Below are 18,564 nucleotides of genomic sequence, written 5' to 3' on the forward strand. Positions count from 1 at the left end.
CTCAACCTTGAGTTACCATCATTCGCGCTCAACCGACAGCCATCATCGTTCATCCTTAACCTTTAGCCACCATTGTTTGTGCTTGACCCAAGCCACCATTGTTCACCCTTTACCTTTGATCCATAACCACCACCCTTGAATTTCTTTGTATTTTGCCTTAATTTGCTCAAAATTATTTCAACAATATTGTTATAAAATTGGTTGGTCTTATTGTTGATGCAACTTTTTTTGTTGATGATGTTTATAACAATGGTGGCTAAGTAGGTTTTGTTTGGTTTTTGTTTGATGGTGCTTCTGATGATTATAATGGTGGTGGGCTCAATTTGGAAAGCATAACGGTAATAGAGGTTCAATTTAGTAGAGGAGATGACAATTATGGTGATTATTTGTTCCTCTTCAAAGGATGGTTTATTTTAATTTCAATCTTTTTCCTTGAATTTTAGGGATTTGCACAATTAGGTGAAAGAAGCTAAAGTGTTTTTGGGCAAGAGAAAAACTACAACTTGAAACCTTGGAGTTATTGCATCTAATTTTATAGATGAATTAAAGTATAATTTATGAAAATTAATATGCAATATTATGGAATGTGTTGTAATATAAGAAATATTGTACTTTTCTTGTATAAATTTATCTTATGCAAGTTGAGAATTGGGTTTGTGGTGGAAACCTTTGCAATCTGTTCAGAATTATCAAATGGAAACACATGTTCATGGAAACGGACATGACGGGAAATATAAATATGGTGAGATGCAATGTCAAAACATCGATAACCAAGATGGGAGGAACTATATCCAAAGAACACATATGGAGAGGAACGAAAATCCAATTTATGATTATTATATGGACGCAGAAAAGGAAAACAGAGACACCCAAAAGTACGCAGAAAATGATAATCAGGAGACCGGTGAAATAAACAATCAAACGGAGAGCGATGAGCAAGAACAAGAGTAGGCATGCGATTGATAAGATAAACAGAGGTTTCAAAAGCATAATTCCAAAATCAAAGAGGTGTTTTACCTGTTTCCACAATATACCTATGACGACGGTCTACTGTGCCATTTTGTTCATGAGTGTGAGAACAAATCAGACGATGATGAATACCAACAATTTGAAAAAATATGGATAATTTTCAGTATTCACCGCCCCAATCAGTTTGAACAGATTTTATTTTTAATGAAAACTGACGTTCAACGAGAGTCTGAAATTGATGAAAAACAGAGTAAACATCAGACTTGGCAACGAGAGGATAATACCATACATATTTAGTATAAGCATCGACAAAAATAACAAAATAACGATAGCCATATGAAGAAAACAGAGGAGCAGGGCCCCATACATCACTAAAAATTAATTCAAGCAGAGCAGAAGTTTTGTGACCCGTAAGTCCTAAAGACAAACGCGATGATTTTTCTAAAGGACAACTTTGACATTGAAAATTAAGACGTTTGTTGTTACAAATGATCTTATTTTTTGATATTAACAATTAAAAAATACGTGTAGTAGGATTACCTAGTCGACGATGCCATAAATCGGCAGAGACAGAAGTGCAGGGAGACCAATAGGCTTGAGGAACTGACGTGACGGAAGACTTAGTCAGGGCATAGAGACTATCTTTACTCTGAATTGAGAGAAGGACTTCATGGGTGTTGAGATCCTTAACATAAAACATACGAGAGTGAAATTCAAAATAAACATTATTATCAAGACAAAATTTCTAAACAGATAGCAAAGATTTCGTGATGGCAGGAACATGAAGAACATTAGATAAGGTGAAAGAACGATGTGGTGTATATATTTTTGTATGACCGAGATGAGATATAGGGAGGCCCTTACCATCACCAACATGCAAATTATCATTACCAAGATACGGTTTTGAAGCAGTCAAGGTGGCAAGATTAGGTGTGACATGTTGATTGGCATCGGTATCTAGAAACCAATCAACAGAACCGGTTGAGGAGAGATTGCGCTGCACCAGATTGGCAGTAGACTGTTGGCCATAACCTCGCTGCTGGAATTGAGGACAATGAGGAGCTATATGGCTGAAATTTTGACACAGTTGGCAGCGTGGATTCTGCCCTCTATTGCGCTGCCAAGAGCCCTGCTATGAGCCCTGTCGACTGTCACCGAAGAAGGAGTTCTGGAAGCTGCGGTGATTAGGTCTAGGGCCAGCAAATCGGTTGCCTCTGCTGCTAGACTAGTTGGGACGCCAGCCACTGTTGAAGCGGCCCCTGCTGCGGCCAGAATTGCCAAAGGTCTGGCGCTGCACAACAAGAGTAGATGATGGAGTGCTGGGTGTGGGCAGCAGAGGAGCATGTATGGCAGCTAAAGATTTATGAAGAAATTCATGCGTGAGGAGATGACTGTGAAGATCTGCATATGGTAAAGGTTAGGCCTTGGTAATAAGACTTGTAAGGAGGTCTTTAAACTCTCCCCGAAGGCCACGAAACACATATAAATTGAAATCTTCAAGCGAAACTGGCTAACCAGCAGCGGCCAATTCATCAAATAAGGCCTTAGCTTTTTGCATGAATTGAGTTACTGATTCATCACCCTGTCGAGATCCTGAAAAGAGCCGTGAAGTTGCATAATACGAGAGTTGGAGGTGGAAGCGAGAGCTCGCTCAAGAGTGTGCCAAGCTGAAAAGGAGCTTTGATAGCCAACAACAAGATGCAAAACTTCCATAGATAAGGAGGAAAGAAGAACACTCAGAATAAGTTGGTTCTGTTGTTTCCAACGAAGAAAGAGCGGATTTACCTGAAGAGAGATACCATCTCCGGCAAGAACATGTGAAGATTGACATGTGTTGGAGCCATCAACAAAACCAAAAACTCCTTGACCTAGGAGATATGGCAGCATCTGCATACGCCGATATAAATAATTGGTATTTGTTAACTTGAGGGAGATGACTTGATGAGTGTGAGAGAGGGAGACAATGCTTGCGGCAGCAGAGACAACAACTGCATCAGCTATGGGCTGCAAGAGGAGACGTTCACCAGCCATGGTAGAGGAGAAACCAGGCTGTGAAGCAGCAGAGGAGAGTAGAGGAGGCGCTGCAGGGGAAGAAGGTTGCACTATCGGAGAAGAAGGCTGAACTGCTGGTGCTGCAGAGGAAAAAGATGTATGTGGTGGCTGTTCCATTGAAGAAGGGAGGTTGTGCTGCAGGGGAAGATGTAGGGGAAAGTGTATGTTGGCTGTGGTAGGAAGGTTGCCGGCTGTGAGAAAAGTAGGTTTAATTATTTTTAGGGTTTTGTGGCTCTGATACCAAGTTGAGAGTAACAGAATGTGTTAGGTTGTGCCTTAGCCAACCTTCATATTTATATATGTAGAGCAGAACACGACAGTAACTATAGGGATTACAACATTGGAATAATCCTATATTATTTTTCTATTCTGATATATACAAGCTATACATTCTATAATAATGCAGTATGCTGCATAGTATCACATATATGTTGTCCTTGTTATATAAATAGAAGAGGTGGCTAACTGATTATGTAAGCCTTCTAATTAACACAAGCATTGCTTTAATTTGCAAAGTATTCCCACTGTCAAACTACACAATGTTTTTAATAATTTTTCCTTCTTCTAATTATAAGAGAAAATTGAGTTAAGAAAAAGAGTCATAACACATGCTAAATAACAAATCTATAACATTTTTAATTATTTTTACAGTGAATAACAACAAATAAATAAAATTAAAATATAGAATATAAATTAAAATTAATTCTATAACAAAAGGATGTAAAGTATAATTTAAGGAAAGTTGATATGTAAAGTGTTCATATACTTAAACTAACCATATGATATTTTTAGTAATTTTCTCAAACAAAAATTAATATGTTTTCATCAATTACACACAAAAAAAATCATTGATTATTACTTTTTACTTTATCTTTTTTTGTAGAAGTAGTTTGCATAGGTGCCAATTAATTATTTTAGTAACTAAATGCTGATTCATCGAATTAGTGAATGAAATTCTTAAGATAGTGATTAGATTAATTACCTCATGATTGAATGTGAAAATGAATATAAACTAGATGGGCGATGGTGTACGGGCAACAAATGATGAGTGTGTCTATTTGTGCATGTACTTCTCAAATTTCACGTCAAGAAACCCTAGCTAAAAGAAAGCAATAGCTGGCCAAAGTGCATCCTCCAAGTTACAGAAGAAGAAGAAAAAAAAATCCAATCCAGTCGTTGGAATCGTGGCTGGAATTTTCCCTTTATCTCTTTTCCTACTTTAGATTTTTGTTGTTTTCCATTTATCGAAGTTTTTGCAACACGAAAAAGTACGTTAACAGTGGCACACTCCTCTATTTATTCCCCTTTTTCTGAGGCCTGAGCATGTATATAATCACCCCCATGCCACACATCCTTCCATCAACATTTGCCTTTGATCTTCTCTATACCTTGAGAGATCTTTGAGACCCGTTTGCTACTCTTCTCTCAGTTAGCTCTTAGTCTTCTCAAATCATTTCAAAGGTTTGTAACTCTCATCGCTATTTCCTTAATTAATCTTCTATAGCTGGCTGCTGATACCTGGCCTATTGGTTTTAAATTTTAATTCAATGATTTTTAATTCTATATTGCTGTAATATAATCATTAACAATGCCTTTTATCTTGATGCATGCAGCAAAGATGAGCAGGCCAGGAGACTGGAACTGCAGGTCATGCCAACACCTCAACTTTCAGAGGCGTGACTCGTGCCAGCGCTGTGGGGACCCCAGGACCGGAGGTGATTTTGGAGGTTTTGGTGGGCGGGGTGGGTCAGCATTTGGTTTTACCGGCTCGGATGTTCGCCCCGGTGACTGGTACTGTACCGCCGGAAACTGTGGGGCCCACAACTTTGCTAGCCGCTCGAGTTGCTTCAAATGCGGAGTGTACAAGGAAATTGATTCATCTGGGGGCTTTGATTCCGACTTCTCTCGCTCCAGAGGTTTTGGGGGCAGCACTGGAGGCAGCAATCGATCTGGTTGGAAATCCGGGGATTGGATTTGCACTAGGTATCACATTTTCATATGATTGATTATATAACATGATAATTAATTAAATGACGCACGTAGCATGATCTTGCCTTAAGAAAAACAAAAGAAACATAAATATATGAATGAGACAGGCTTTATGTATTAATACAGTCATTAATTACTCTACACAATGAATCTTACAAGCTCTTCGTATTCAACTCCTCATTTTTTGACTGCTTTTTTCTTCCTTTCTTTTCTGCAAAAAGGAGATGCTTTATAAAATATCTATCTCACTCTTCTAGCTGTTGGTGTGCTTAAAATAAAATGCAAGCTCAACCTATTCATAAAGTAATCAAAAACAATATTGTTAATGTTTTAATTATTTGTATGTAATTATTCACGGGGCAGGTGGGGATGCAACGAGCATAACTTTGCTAGCAGAATGGAGTGCTTCAAGTGCAATGCCCCAAGAGACCTTAGCAACACAACTTCATACTAGATATAATTTCCCCATTTCCGGGTATGAAATTAATATTGTCTTTAACTTAATTATTTATGGCTTTCAAAATGATATTAATTGCGTTTGGCCTCTCACAATTAATATATAGTATGATTTTTCTTGCAGGGACTGCAGCAACCAAGAAAGACTACATTATTAAAAAAATATATCACTGTTTTCCTTTTCTTCTTTATTTCTTTCTGCATTGGCTAGGGTCTTGAGGTGATGAAACATGGTTTGAAAACCATGTTTACTGCTTTAAGCTATATATAAACCCTTGGCATTTTGTCAGGCTTCCTGTAGGAAGTATCATTGTATTTGTGGGCTTTTGATATATTATATTCATTATTGATCTACTGCCCATTTCCCCTTTTGTTTTAGAGACTGCTTTCTTTATTGTATTGTGCATGGTTTTCTTAAAAGAAGATGATTCTCCTGCTTATATATTTCTTTTCTATTACTTGGAATGATTTGCCATCAAACTTTATAGATCCCTATCGCTTTCCACTTATAGATATATGTACGTATGTGTCTATATAGATGCAGCTGGCTGGTTTCACGTACGGAATGGTCCAAAATATAATCTACAAACTTAACTAAGGAATTCTTCGAAACAGAAATCAAAAGTAAGATGCAATACAGTACGAAAGAAATCATTTGAAAGATTTAGAACCAAGGCATTATAACTCCGCTCCAATGGGCCAAAGGTGGGGGGAAGTTTGTTCATCCGCCTGCCACTTGCAATTTGAAAAAAAAAATAATAAAATTGATGAACACCCATATTCCTTTTCGTGCATGATGGAAGAAAAAAGAAGAAGATTTCTTGTTATAATTAGCATCGAATGATGGATGTTTAAAGGATTGTTCGGAATTTAGAGGTGTCAAAATAGAACTTGGAATTTTAAGAGTTCGGGATTAACTTAAACCTTGTCGCATAAAACTTTTGATAAACTTCGTAGAAAAAGAAAAGGAAAGAAAGAAACATCGGATTCCCTTCATTGACCTGCACTTAGATCTTCAAAAAAAGTGGCTACGCAATCATCAATGCCTCTAGCACTACGGCATTAGGCTTTAGGGGAGATTCTTGTCATCCTTTTAAGCTAGCTTTATGTTTGATATTTTCCCTGTATTATATGTTGGAAAAATGTTTTGTATGACCCCACGGATCGACGTACACATGATCTAGCTGACTAGGAGTGTTATTTGTTTTTCTTCTTTTTTTCAGCGCAATCAAAATAAATGATGCAAAGTTGATCCAATTATATTATAATATAAATTACAAAAAGACCCACAGGTTATTAAAGGAACTAGAAGATATATCAAAAAAGCTCCTAGGTAAACCATAATTGGTTTAATTCCTTATAGATATGGAACACTTGTACCTCCTATTCTTTTGCCCAAGTGAAAATCAAAACGGTTTTCCAACAAAATCAATTGTGATGTGACAATAATTGACCATGATCCATCATGAGCATTTATTTTTCCTAGTTATTTTAAGATTTGTTACATGGTTAGGTTATAATTTTATTTTATTTTTTCTTAATGGGAGTTAGAATTTTGTTAGGATTTTTTTTTTCTTAAAAGAGGAGTTCTTTTTTAGTATAGTAGCCTAATTCGAGTTGTTATTTTTCTTAATTATGGATCACGTGGACAAAATAAAACTTAAGGAAAAATATATACATGCTAACAAGGTTTTGTAACTAAATAAACCATATGTGACGATAATTCACTATAATTAGTCAAACACAATTTGATTATATTTATTTTTTTCTAGTTATTTAAAATTCATTTCCAGTTAGGTTATAAAGTTTTAATTTGTTTTTTCATTAGGAGTTTGAGTATTGTCTAGTTTTGATTTTTCTAATTAGGTTCATAGGTTAATTTTAAGCTTTTTTTTATAAATAGTTATGTATTATTTAGAGGAATCAGAATTTAGAAAATAAAGACTTTTCAAAATACATCAGAGTTTTTTTATAGTTTTTTTAATAGTTTAGAGCGGTAATCTTAGATAGTGTTTGGTTATTGTCTCAAGATAAAAGAAACAAATATAGTAGGGATAGATTTATTTTGAAATCATAAAAATTCATTTTAAAATTATTTTAAAGTTAAATTTATTTAGTAACTTTATTTTAGTATTTTCAATCTTTTCTAAATATGAGAAACTATTTCAGGACCTTTCCATGTTTTCTTCTATTTATCTATCCACTGAGCAACATAAAATTGAGAGATTTAAGGATAGTTATAGGCAAGAATTATAGATGGTGTTGATTGTTGTGCCTTTTCAAATAGTTTGAGATCTGATTGAGGTTGTCTTGTCCCTTAAAACTGTGATCAATAGGGGAAATACATAATTGAAAAAAAGGAAGGAACCTATTTTTCTTTCGGGAGACCTCCCCTCCCGGAAAAAGGAAAAGGAAGAAAATTTAATCAGCTCAAGAAAAGAGATGGGGATTGGTGATCAGGAAGCACATTTGGTGAATCTCATCAAAGCTCTTACGAAGGATTGATAAGGGGCAAGCATGTGCCAAGTAAGGAAAAATAGTAAGGTCAGAAGATCATTACTTACCCTAGATGTGTTAGGTGTGAGCAAAACCACTCATGAGATTGTTCAGTTTCCCCTAAACAATGTTATATTTATAGGCAAGAAGGACACCGATAGAGGGAGTGTCTATATTTGCATTCCTCATGCTACCATTGCAGGGATACCAGGCACCATAAAAATGAGTGCTCTTACAGGAATTCTAAGTAGAGTTAGGGCCAGAGACAACCAACTTAAAGTCAATAATAGTCAGTGATTGTGAACAAGTAGGGTAAATGAACTTAGTTTGGAGCTTGTGTAAATAGAGAAAGGCCTAGAAGAAAAGGCAAGAGGTTTCGGGGAAAAGTTTTTCATATAACCCAAGAGGAGGTTAGAGTTGCTCCTGATATAGATCAGGTGCACTACTGTTGAATTCACAATCTGTACACGCTCTAATTGATCTTAATGTGACTCATTCCTTTGTATATATCTATGAGAATTGAAAAGAACTTTTGATTGCTATATATATATATATATATATATATATATATATATTATTTTGAATATTTTTTTCAATTTCATCCATTAGAATTCGATTTTTATATTAACCTTTATCCTTATTTTTATAATTGTTATTTGCTTTTCTTTTATCATTTTTTAATTGAATTTTTTTAGTTATCAAATTTGGTCATCGTTTTTTTTATTGTTACTTATTTTATTTGAAATAATTTATGAAATGGTAATTATTATTATTTTAATTTCTTCATCTTTTAATTTTTTTTATTTGTTAGATTTGATCTCTAATATTTTGATTTTATTTATTTATTTGAGATAATTTATGAAATTATATTTTTCACAATTTCATTCTCATTCTTCTTAATTTATAAGATTTGTTCCTCATTATTTTAATAAACTTAAAAAAAATATTAATAAGTTATTTTCCAGCTTATTTTCCATATCCTAACCAAATAATGAAAAAAAATTTTCAATTTATTTTTCATTACACTATCAAATATCGAAAATTAATTTATTTTCCTGAAATTTATTTTTTTAAAAAAAATATTTTCAAATAAACAAAATGAATGGTGAGAAAAAATCGATTTATACAAGAGGGCATGCATGTCGAAAGAAGTCATATCTATAATCCATGAATTACTTTCCCACATGTAAAACTAGCTATAACCTTTATCCAAACTATTATGCTTGTGGTTATATAAACAATGAAGCATCGTAATATATTTTTAAAATTATTTTATAAGAACTCAATTAATTAGCGTGCGGGACATGTTAAAGAATGCAACGAAGGGTGCAATGAAAATTTGATTTTGAATTTCTTTTTAAGATTTCTATATAGATTTTGAATTTGATTTTATAGTTATTATTATTTTAGCTTTGAATCACACGCAAAACATAAACATATTATTTTAATTTTTTTAAACAATTATAAAATATTAAAAAAAACAATTATTTCAGTTTAAAATATTATTACTAAAATAAATAAGATATTCGTTAATTGAAAGATTTATTTTGATAAAACAATTCAAAACTATTGTAGTTTCATGTTTAACAGCAATACTAAAGAATTTTTTTTATATTTTTTTATGTTTAATAAAAATACTTTAAAATAATATTTTTTTATATTAATATATTAAAATAATCTAAAAATATATATAAAAAAAATTTAAAAAAATATTTGCAAACCTCTGTTTAGGCCGTGGGGTTTATTTCCGCTGGTCAGAGCGTCAAATAATTTGTTGGGCTGATTCTATGAAACGTAAACGACGAGTCACTCGTGTTTTTTGTTAGCTCAAGGACCCCGATAGCCAGTCCACAGAACAGATTACAGAACAGAACTACTAACCTGTCAGACACACAGAGACCCGACAGAAGACGCTTAAAACTAGTCTATCACAATCTTTGTGAAGCCTTCTTTTTCGAACATTTAAGATTAGATTGGAACTGGTTTTGCTCACTTTTGACTCTTCATTCACTACTTTCCTCCCCCATTCTTCAAACCTTTCAACTTTCAATGGCTTCTTGTAAGTCCCTCCTCCCCCATCTCTCTCTCTCTCTCTCTCTCTCTCTATATATATATATATATATATATATGCACATTGAAAATAATAATAATTATTATTATTTCATATATGGATACGTCTCAAGTTATTGTAATGTGTGTTCTGTTGAATTTTCTTTTCTTTTTCTTTATGGGGCAGTTTAATTTTCTGGGGCTTGTTTCTTTGCTCCTTGTTTCCAATACTGTTTTGAGTTTGAAGGAATTCAAAGATTGTTGTGTGTTTGGTATCTCTCTACACTTTGATATTCTCATTGGCTATACCATTTTTAGTGCGAGGTGTGGGATTAATGCACGTTTGCGCTTTTCTCTTCTTTTCAAGTTCTTTCATGATACATAAAACCTCAAAAGGCTGGATGTTCATCTCCAAGCATTCATCTTCCAATATTAATTTAATGCTCAGTTTTTGATACTTTTAGAATATTTGTGAGAATAGTTGATATTGCGTACAGTGAATTTAACTTGTAGATAGAGTTATTTTTCCCTTGTAACTTAATTGCTCTCCTGCTCTTTCTAGTGCCAAATTTCAAGAACACTCCACATAGGAGAAACACATGGTTGAACATATCTAAAGCCTAGTGCTTGGTATCCCAAGGGAAGGATAAATAACATGAAATATGCGTTGTATCTGATTCCATAGACATTTCTTTCTATAGCGACTATATAATTGGCCATATATGTTCGTGGCCATCGCCATGAAAATGCCATCTTGTCAAACAACAAGGATGGGTAAGAATTAGATGATTATGGGCCTAGAATAGTATTCATATTTAAGATTATAAGATGTCTTTGTTCCTTTGATGTGATTCAGACGTGTGCTGGGAAAAAATATTTAGACCTGCTTTTGTACTTTGTGCTTTGGTTCTTACAGGTAGCTTAGGAGCTTTAAATGTTAAACTCTCAAAGTTGGATTTTGGTGGAGGAAAGTTTGGTAATCTGCAGCAACGAAGTGGCGTAAGAGTCTGGATGGGTAGGGTACAGCTGCAATATGCTGGTGTGGCTATATCACATAAATCAAGAAAAGCTTTCAGGTGTTGTGGCTCGGCTTCTGAAGCTGAGTGTGAGTGTTTTTTGTTGCTATAACTACACTCTTGTTTAGGTTAATAGGCTCCCAAGTTTTAGTGAGTAAAAGTTCTGTTGAATATCCCCATGCCTTTTCATTTTAAACTTTAAATCAAATCTAAAAACTGGTTGATATCTAGTTCTTCTTCTTCTTCTTCTTTTCTTTTTGAATTCAAACCTTGTTTTACTCAAAAGAACTTCACCAACTGGTAGGTGGAAGGCTTGTGGAATACTGTCTGACAGATCGTCCTTTTTCTATACCAGTATCATCCAGCTTTAGTTATGAAAAACCTTGTACATGATGGCCTGAAATGCTTCTTATTTTTCTTCTGAGATCAAATAAAATTATCATTGGAAAAAAACGAGCATGCTATAGCACTTTTTGTCTTAGAGGTATTTATCACTATTTTTTCCATAATAATGTTATCTTTTATCAATAAGATTATGTATTTCAATTTACATTAGCTCCATTAGGATCCATATGGGAGTGTAGTAGCTTTTGCATTTAGATGCTTTTTAAAAGAGCTTTTGCCTTGAAAAAACATCAAATTGATGCTTTTTTTAGTGTTTTTCGATGATTTTGATGTGTTGATATAAAAAATAAAAAAAAATCATTTTGATGCATTTTCAAGTTGGAAAAAACTTTTGAAAAGCACCTTGCATCATAATACCAAACACACATAGTGTCTATAGAAACTTTCAATAAGAAGGTTCTCCATTCCAAAAAAATGGGGACAAAGCCATTTCACAAAGGGCAAAACCCATATCGTCTATGAAAATCTTCTGGTTGGCACACTCCACAAACCATATCATCCATAATCATCCACATTGTTTGCTTAATCTCTTAGAAATTTTCTATGCCAAAATCTACTTAAGCATGCACGTGCACCTTTTTATAGTGGTTTGTGAAATGTCTTCTATGAAAAATTTCAAGCGACAAGGGACCTACTGACTGAGAGCTTAGAATCATGTTTTTTTTTTCCATCCTGAATGAAATTAGTTGCCTTCATTCCTTGCGTATGTTTAATCAAATTCAGAATGCTATGATGCATCCTCGTGAGCCTGTTATTTCAGTATCATTGAGGTTCTCTTTCCAATCTATAGAATCCTGAATTCTTGAGCAATTAAAAGTATAACAATTGACAATAGTTAGAAATCCCTTGTATTGATCTGATGATTGATTGAAACTGTTATATTTTTTAGCCAGTTGTTGTATTCCCTTTTTTTTTCCAGGGACTACAAAAGAGACCACATCATTGGGTTTGACAAGCCAACTTATTCCAAATTCATCTGAGGTGAGTACCTCATCTTGGTGTTGCATGAAATCTAGATACTGCATCTTTTTCTGCTGTTAAGTTGAATATATGTTGTTTATAACAGATGTTCATTAGTTTGTAGGTGATACTCAACAACAATAGGTTGGTTGTATTTCTTTCAGTGTGTTTGTTCTGAGCTTAGTGCTTGGTTAATCATTTCTTTTCTTTTTGAACGGATGTGGTAACTCAATTTTGTGTCTCAAATAAAAAGAAAAAGAAAGGCTATGCAGGAAAAGAAAGAAAGAAAGAAAGAAATTGTACAGTATCTTACTGATACAAATAGCATTTGATGTAATGATGTCATATCACTCCTGTATGGAAAGTGATAGCACCACACATCACTTGTCAGTTTATTAGCTTGTTTTATATAATTATTGCTTTTATGTAGATTTTCCTAATAATTTTTCTTTTCTTTTCCTTTCTATCAAGTATTATAAATTGGACACATGGTCGCACCAGGTAGATGGTTAGTTATTATTTTAACTTTTGTATTTAAGAGCAAGCTGGTCACTTCAGATTCAATTTGAGTGGTGAAGACATTCCTTTGTCAGGATCAACGACTTTTTTTTATACTGATTCTATTTTATCAGTTGTCAGCTATATGTAGCATTAACCTCTTGTCAGCTTTCTTCATGCCTGTTGGAATTTTAAATGCACATATCCAGTTGAACTTGAGCTTTTGTTTCAAAGAAGGTTGCTTGACTTTCTGGTTCTGAAGGTGTCTTTCCAGATGAGTCTTTGTCTTCTTTTTTATTTACTTGGTGGCAAATGTTCTTCATAGGATATTATAGAGGGGTGGAGAGAGTTTTGGTAAAAGGTTTGCTAATGGCATTGGAGGGTGTTGAGGTGTCTGACCTGCAATTTGCAGATGAAACTTCCATTTTTTGTCTAATGATAGACTGGATTTGGGCAATGTGTTTTATGTGCTCAGAGTGTTTGAGTCACAGGTGTCTTGAACGCAGATAAATATGTCCTAGGCATCGGAGCCGAGGATCAATATGCCTTGGAGAGTAAGGGTTTGTCATTTGCTTGTGTAAGAAGATGCTGAATTTTGTTTCCTTTCCTTTCCTGTGTTTGGAAGTTTCTTTTTTATTGAAAGACGTATTGGTTAAATTTCATCTGCAGATTGAATCTTTGGTCACTGAAATATGCAATACAACTTCAATAGCCGAGTTTGAATTGAAAGTAAGCAGATTATGAACTGCTCTACATCCATTTTTCACCACTTGAAAGTAATTTGGATTTCTTTTGCCTTATTTTGTGGCTAAAGAGGATAAAAACTTCATATCTATTTTAAAATCTGACGGTGTTTCCTTCTACCTTTTCTTCCTCTTTCCCCACTGATTGTTAGCTTGGTGGGTTTCGGCTATATGTGATGAGGGATTTAACTGAGAAAAATGAACCTACATCTCAACCCCTGCCTCCTCCTCCTCTTGCTGTCACTGTGAAAACTACTACTGATTCATCTGATCTCAATGGGTCAGCTTCTACATCTTTAGCCATCTCCAAACAAGAGCCTTCTTTTTGGGGGATTAAATCATTTCTTGATAGAGCTGCTGATGAAGGTTTAATGATACTGCAGTCTCCAAGGGTGAGGACCTAAATTGAAATGCTTCAAAACTTCTTTAAGCAAATGTACCTAAGTCATAAATGGTGCAGGTGGGGTTTTTCCGGAGATCTCGAACTATAAAGGGAAAACGTGCTCCCCCATCATGTAAAGAGGTACCAGTTCATGAGGTTTTGTTGTAAATATCCTAATATGTACAGTCAAGGATAGAGAATAGTAAAATGGCTGATAGCATTTATATATGTGAACATGGTTGGATTGGAATCATAAAGATGATAACCCTTTTCTTCCTTCTGTTTTTTCATAGCATTTAGAATAAGCATACTATTTGTTTGTAATATAATTATCCTTGGTATAAAACAAACAACAAATGATTCGATTTCTTTAACACTTGTTGAATAAATTGCTAATTATTTATTGTTTGTAGCACTGTAGTAAATTGATCTTAGAAATGATCGGTAATCCTCTGTAAATGTCTTGTTTCCTTGGAGTTAATTAGCAGAGGATTGAAAGGTGAGAAGAATTAAACCAACTTCATTTCAAATTTGTTTTTCCTTGTATCACGCTATAATATACAGGTTCTAGAATTGTAGTGGTCATTAGCTCTTTTATTGCACCTTGCAAATTTTCAGGAAAAAAAAAAAAGAAAGGAAGAAGGAAAACAGCTGATGGCTTAAAGTGTTCTTTGTGCTTATCAAAATCTCTACATTACCCTTTCTTTTAGCTCTGAATATCAACTTTTTTCTCTGTTGCATGTTGTAATTTCCTTATTGGCAACTGAATATTAGAGAGAGAGCGAGAGATTCTGTTTTGGTTTATTTATTTTTTCCATAGCAAGAGTATCTAGTGCAACAGCAACTTTCTGGAAAACATAAAACACAAGGAATATATTAACGGGGCAATTTCTGGTTAGATTCTATGAGCATGGGGTTTTAGGGTTTAAAATCCTTTGCTTTGGTTATGGATCAGTACCTGTCTGTTGGTTGCTTTCAAAGTAAACCTACATTTGACCTTTCTTTTGCCATAACATTTCTGCCATGCAGTGTCAAAATGAATGCTAACAATTTTCATCTGCTCAAACAGAAGCAAATAATAAAGGAGGGTCAAGTGCTATGCTACATTGAACAACTTGGTGGTGAACTCCCAATTGAGGTTTGGTTCTTGACTCTTAGAGCTATGATAGAAAAAAAAAACTCTATCAATTCTTTAAACCGTCTGTTGTTTTCCTTGCTGTGCTATTTTTTATATCACTTGCATCAGCATCAATTCTTTCTATTTGATTTTAATTTGAAAATACTAAATTTCATGGTCATAAAAAAGAACAAAATATGAAAGTTATTGTCCTTCTTAGCTTGATTCTTAGTTTTTCTTTATTCTTTTTTCCTTCTTAACATTGGCTAAAATAGACAATGCAAGTCCTTTATTTGTTCTCATGATTTCTTTTCCAGTCTGATATATCTGGTGAGGTCATCAAAATACTACGCGAGGATGGTGGTAAGTTCTCTTTTCTTCAAGTATTTTTCAGGGCTTGAGTTTTTGTCAAGTTTCTTCATTTGTATTTTATACCCAAAAAGAACATAAAAAGCTGTACTCATTCGATCTGTTTAACTAGACAGAACCTGTAGGATATGGAGATGCACTGATTGCAATTCTCCCGTCATTTCCTGGGATAAAGAAGCTTCAGTAGATGAGTTGGTTCATCTCTCCTTGCAGTTTCGGTGGTAATGGCATGTAAACGAGTCATTTTATGCTAAATCATCCTTAGTGGTGGATATGTGCATTCAAACTTAGGATCGTGGTTCAATGCACATTATCCAAATTTTAACATTGCTCCGGAGAAGTAATTGAACAGGAATAAAATGGAGTTTTCTCTTTGACTAGGGTAGTCCAAAATCTTCCTTCGATGTCAAAATACTGTGAACAAGAACCATGGGTTTATAGATATCTCTGCAGTTTTGGCCTCATTTGACGTTCTCATCTTTAGTTGTTTTGACTAGATGAGAAATAGGACCGCGGAGTCCTCTTTGTAACTGTTTGCTACATCCTAAGCTTAGATTTAGTTTCATTGCAAGCCCAAGTACTATTCCAATTACATTACAATTAGATGTTTTGGATTTTTTTTTTTTGTGTTTTGGTTTTTTTTCCTTTGGTTATTGATTTTTTCTCATTTTAGTCCTTACATTACATGTTTATTAAGATTTAAAGTTTATAATTTATTTTACCTTGTATTTTATATGGTTATCGTTATATCAGAAAAATATTCCAGTATTGGATTGGTATTTAATTTTACAAGATATTGTTCGAAGTTTTCATTTTCCTAAAATTTGAGAGTAAAAGGACTATAATTGAATAATAGGAAAGCATTGAGGCATGGAGGGGAAAATTTAATAATGCAGTCATGTGAAACAAGAGAGAAAGGAAAGAAGAATGGATTGTCAAGGTCACCATAGACCTCATGTGACGCACGCTGCCTTATAGGAAAGAGGACGACGCCACTGATTTGATGGCATCAAAGGCATCACCCAAAAACGACGGGCTTTCCTCAAGCCAAGGCGCATGTGAAACAAGAGTTAGACACTTTTTTTTCTTTTAATTTAGTCCCTAGTTTTTTAGCATATCTTTGATTCAGCCTTAATTTTTTTTAGAATTGGAAGTTTTTCCTCCTTTCAATTTAGTCCTTTGATTTGTAAAATCTCTTCAATTTCATTCAAATTTTTTAATTGATTTTTTTTCAAGATTTGTTTTTTCAATTTTATCCTTCAATATTAGATTAATTGATAATTGAACTTCATGATTTATTTATTTTGATTTTGCCTCTCTATATGGTTATTATGATGTGTAATAAATGTTCTAACATGGGGTTGATGATCAATTTTTTTATTGCTTATTTTATTAACATTTAGTTAATAAAAAATGGTTTTGGAAAATAGTTATTAAACTTTATTGAGTCCATAACCCGATTTACAAGTTTAGCGGAGTAACCCCGGTTGCTTTGGTTCACGTGTTCGGTAAGGTACCTTTTTTGTCCTTTTTTTTTATTGAACTCAATTTTTCAACATATAGTTTTTTTAAAATTGGTTTTAGAAAAAAATCATGTTATAAAATTTATAAAGTCTATGAACCTATTTATGAGTTTAGAGTATAGTTTTTAAACTCGACCTAATGATCGACTTGGGATAATAGCCAGGTTACGGGTTAGTTGGGTTGACCTATCTAAAAGGAAAGCTTTTGGCCTTGGTTTTCTAATAATGAAAACCAACTACTTACCTCTAACTCATTACCTCTAACTCATGGTATAATGGCATGCCACTAGCCACTCAAAACAAAAGTTTATATATATATATAACATACCACCAGCCATTCAAAAAGCACATTATTCATATATCATCTCTTTGTTTGCTATCTTACATTCTTTTTATATCTGATGCAAGTTATAGGCATTAAATTAGCTTTTGGCCTTAGTTTTGTAGTTATCTCAATAAAATTAGGTTTTCTAGACCAAGCTAGAGTACCACTCCACTCTTTTCCACACTACCCCGACTTGTTTTCTATAATCATGCTAAAAAAAATGCCCTTTCTTCTCCTTCTCTCTCTAGCCACAACCTTTGTGAGTGTGTTTTTAGCATGTTGATCTAGGTTACTCAATTCACAAGTTTGACATGTTTACTAACTGAATCCAATATGCTTTTTTTTCTTTTTTCTTTTATTATCTTTTTTTTATTCATCATTTAATATTTAATTGGTTGGGAAATAAACTTCATGATTTATTTTTGTCTGCTTTTTATAAGGTTATCACGGTCTCAAATAAACATCTATTTTAGGGTTGATGCTTGATATTGTGAGCATCTATTTTTTTTATCATATAATTAAATAAATATAATTTAAAAAAACAAAGTTATTAAACCTAGTAGAGTCCATAACCCAAGTGGCAAGGTAACTGTGGTCGATCTAATATGTTGTCATCTCAATAGTTTTTTTAAAAAATTGTCATTTTGAAGTTGTTTTGAAAGGTAAGCCTTGTTTTAACGGGTCATCTGGGTTATCTTTAGACCCATGAAATTGACCGATTCACATCAGGTTAGCTCTGCTCACCTGAAAAACAAGTCCTTTTTAGGGGTGATCATTTTCGATTCGGTTCAGTTGTTATAAAAAAAAGTAACCAAATCGGTTTTTTTTTTAAAATGGAAACTAGTTCAAACCGATCGGTTTCGGTTCGGTTCAGTTATTTTAGAACAAAAATTGATTTTTTTTTGTTTGACTTGGTTTTTTTCCAGTTTGGCTCGGTTTTTTTGGTTCGGTTCATTTTTTTCAGTTTCAGGCTTATAAAACCGAACCGAATCGAACCGATTGGTTTTTTAAAAATTCTAATCGGTTTTTTTTCACGGTTTGATTTTTTTAGTTATTTTTTTCATGTTTTCTCGGTTTAATCGGTTTTTCGGTTTTTTTGCTCAGCCCTAACCCTTTTAACAAGATAGGAGACCCTCTAATGTTTCAGTCATCAAATATATAAGGAGTGAAATGTGTGTGTGTGTCATGGTTATGTATTGTGGACTTGCACAATTG

The 18,564-nt window shown here is 33.8% G+C and overlaps 2 protein-coding genes across 6 annotated transcripts; both read left to right on the plus strand.

The window, feature by feature from the left end:
- The first annotated feature begins 4,326 nt into the window (after positions 1-4,326).
- LOC133701253 (uncharacterized) lies at positions 4,327-5,820 on the plus strand. Its single transcript, XM_062125110.1, has 4 exons — positions 4,327-4,482; positions 4,635-5,004; positions 5,374-5,485; positions 5,591-5,820. The coding sequence occupies exons 2-3, from the start codon at positions 4,640-4,642 to the stop codon at positions 5,462-5,464; spliced, it is 456 nt and encodes a 151-aa protein (XP_061981094.1). The 5' UTR covers positions 4,327-4,482; positions 4,635-4,639; the 3' UTR covers positions 5,465-5,485; positions 5,591-5,820.
- A 3,987-nt stretch (positions 5,821-9,807) lies between these two features.
- LOC133701044 (uncharacterized) lies at positions 9,808-16,126 on the plus strand. Of its 5 annotated transcripts, none has more exons than XM_062124810.1 (9): positions 9,808-10,021; positions 10,928-11,116; positions 12,352-12,413; positions 13,560-13,619; positions 13,786-14,025; positions 14,094-14,156; positions 15,085-15,153; positions 15,450-15,495; positions 15,614-16,126. In XM_062124810.1, the coding sequence occupies exons 1-9, from the start codon at positions 10,012-10,014 to the stop codon at positions 15,724-15,726; spliced, it is 852 nt and encodes a 283-aa protein (XP_061980794.1). In that variant the 5' UTR covers positions 9,808-10,011; the 3' UTR covers positions 15,727-16,126. The 5 variants fall into 5 exon arrangements, with proteins under 5 accessions (XP_061980794.1, XP_061980795.1, XP_061980797.1 ...); XM_062124811.1 differs by having other exon boundaries at positions 15,618-16,126; XM_062124813.1 differs by having other exon boundaries at positions 10,928-11,087.
- Positions 16,127-18,564: the final 2,438 nt, after the last annotated feature.

Source organism: Populus nigra, chromosome 8, assembly GCF_951802175.1.
Source record: "Populus nigra chromosome 8, ddPopNigr1.1, whole genome shotgun sequence".
NCBI classification, from domain to species: domain Eukaryota; kingdom Viridiplantae; phylum Streptophyta; class Magnoliopsida; order Malpighiales; family Salicaceae; genus Populus; species Populus nigra.

Bases quoted from the DNA above. Each gene is read 5' to 3' on its own strand.
- LOC133701253 (XM_062125110.1), top strand. From the start codon at position 4,640: ATGAGCAGGCCAGGAGACTGGAACTGCAGGTCATGCCAACACCTCAAC. The intron at 5,005-5,373 runs GTATCACATTTT...TTCACGGGGCAG, and splicing joins GGGGATTGGATTTGCACTAG to GTGGGGATGCAACGAGCATA.
- LOC133701044 (XM_062124810.1), top strand. The intron at 11,117-12,351 runs GTGAGTGTTTTT...TTTTTTTTCCAG, and splicing joins CTCGGCTTCTGAAGCTGAGT to GGACTACAAAAGAGACCACA. The intron at 15,496-15,613 runs GTAAGTTCTCTT...CTGTTTAACTAG, and splicing joins AATACTACGCGAGGATGGTG to ACAGAACCTGTAGGATATGG.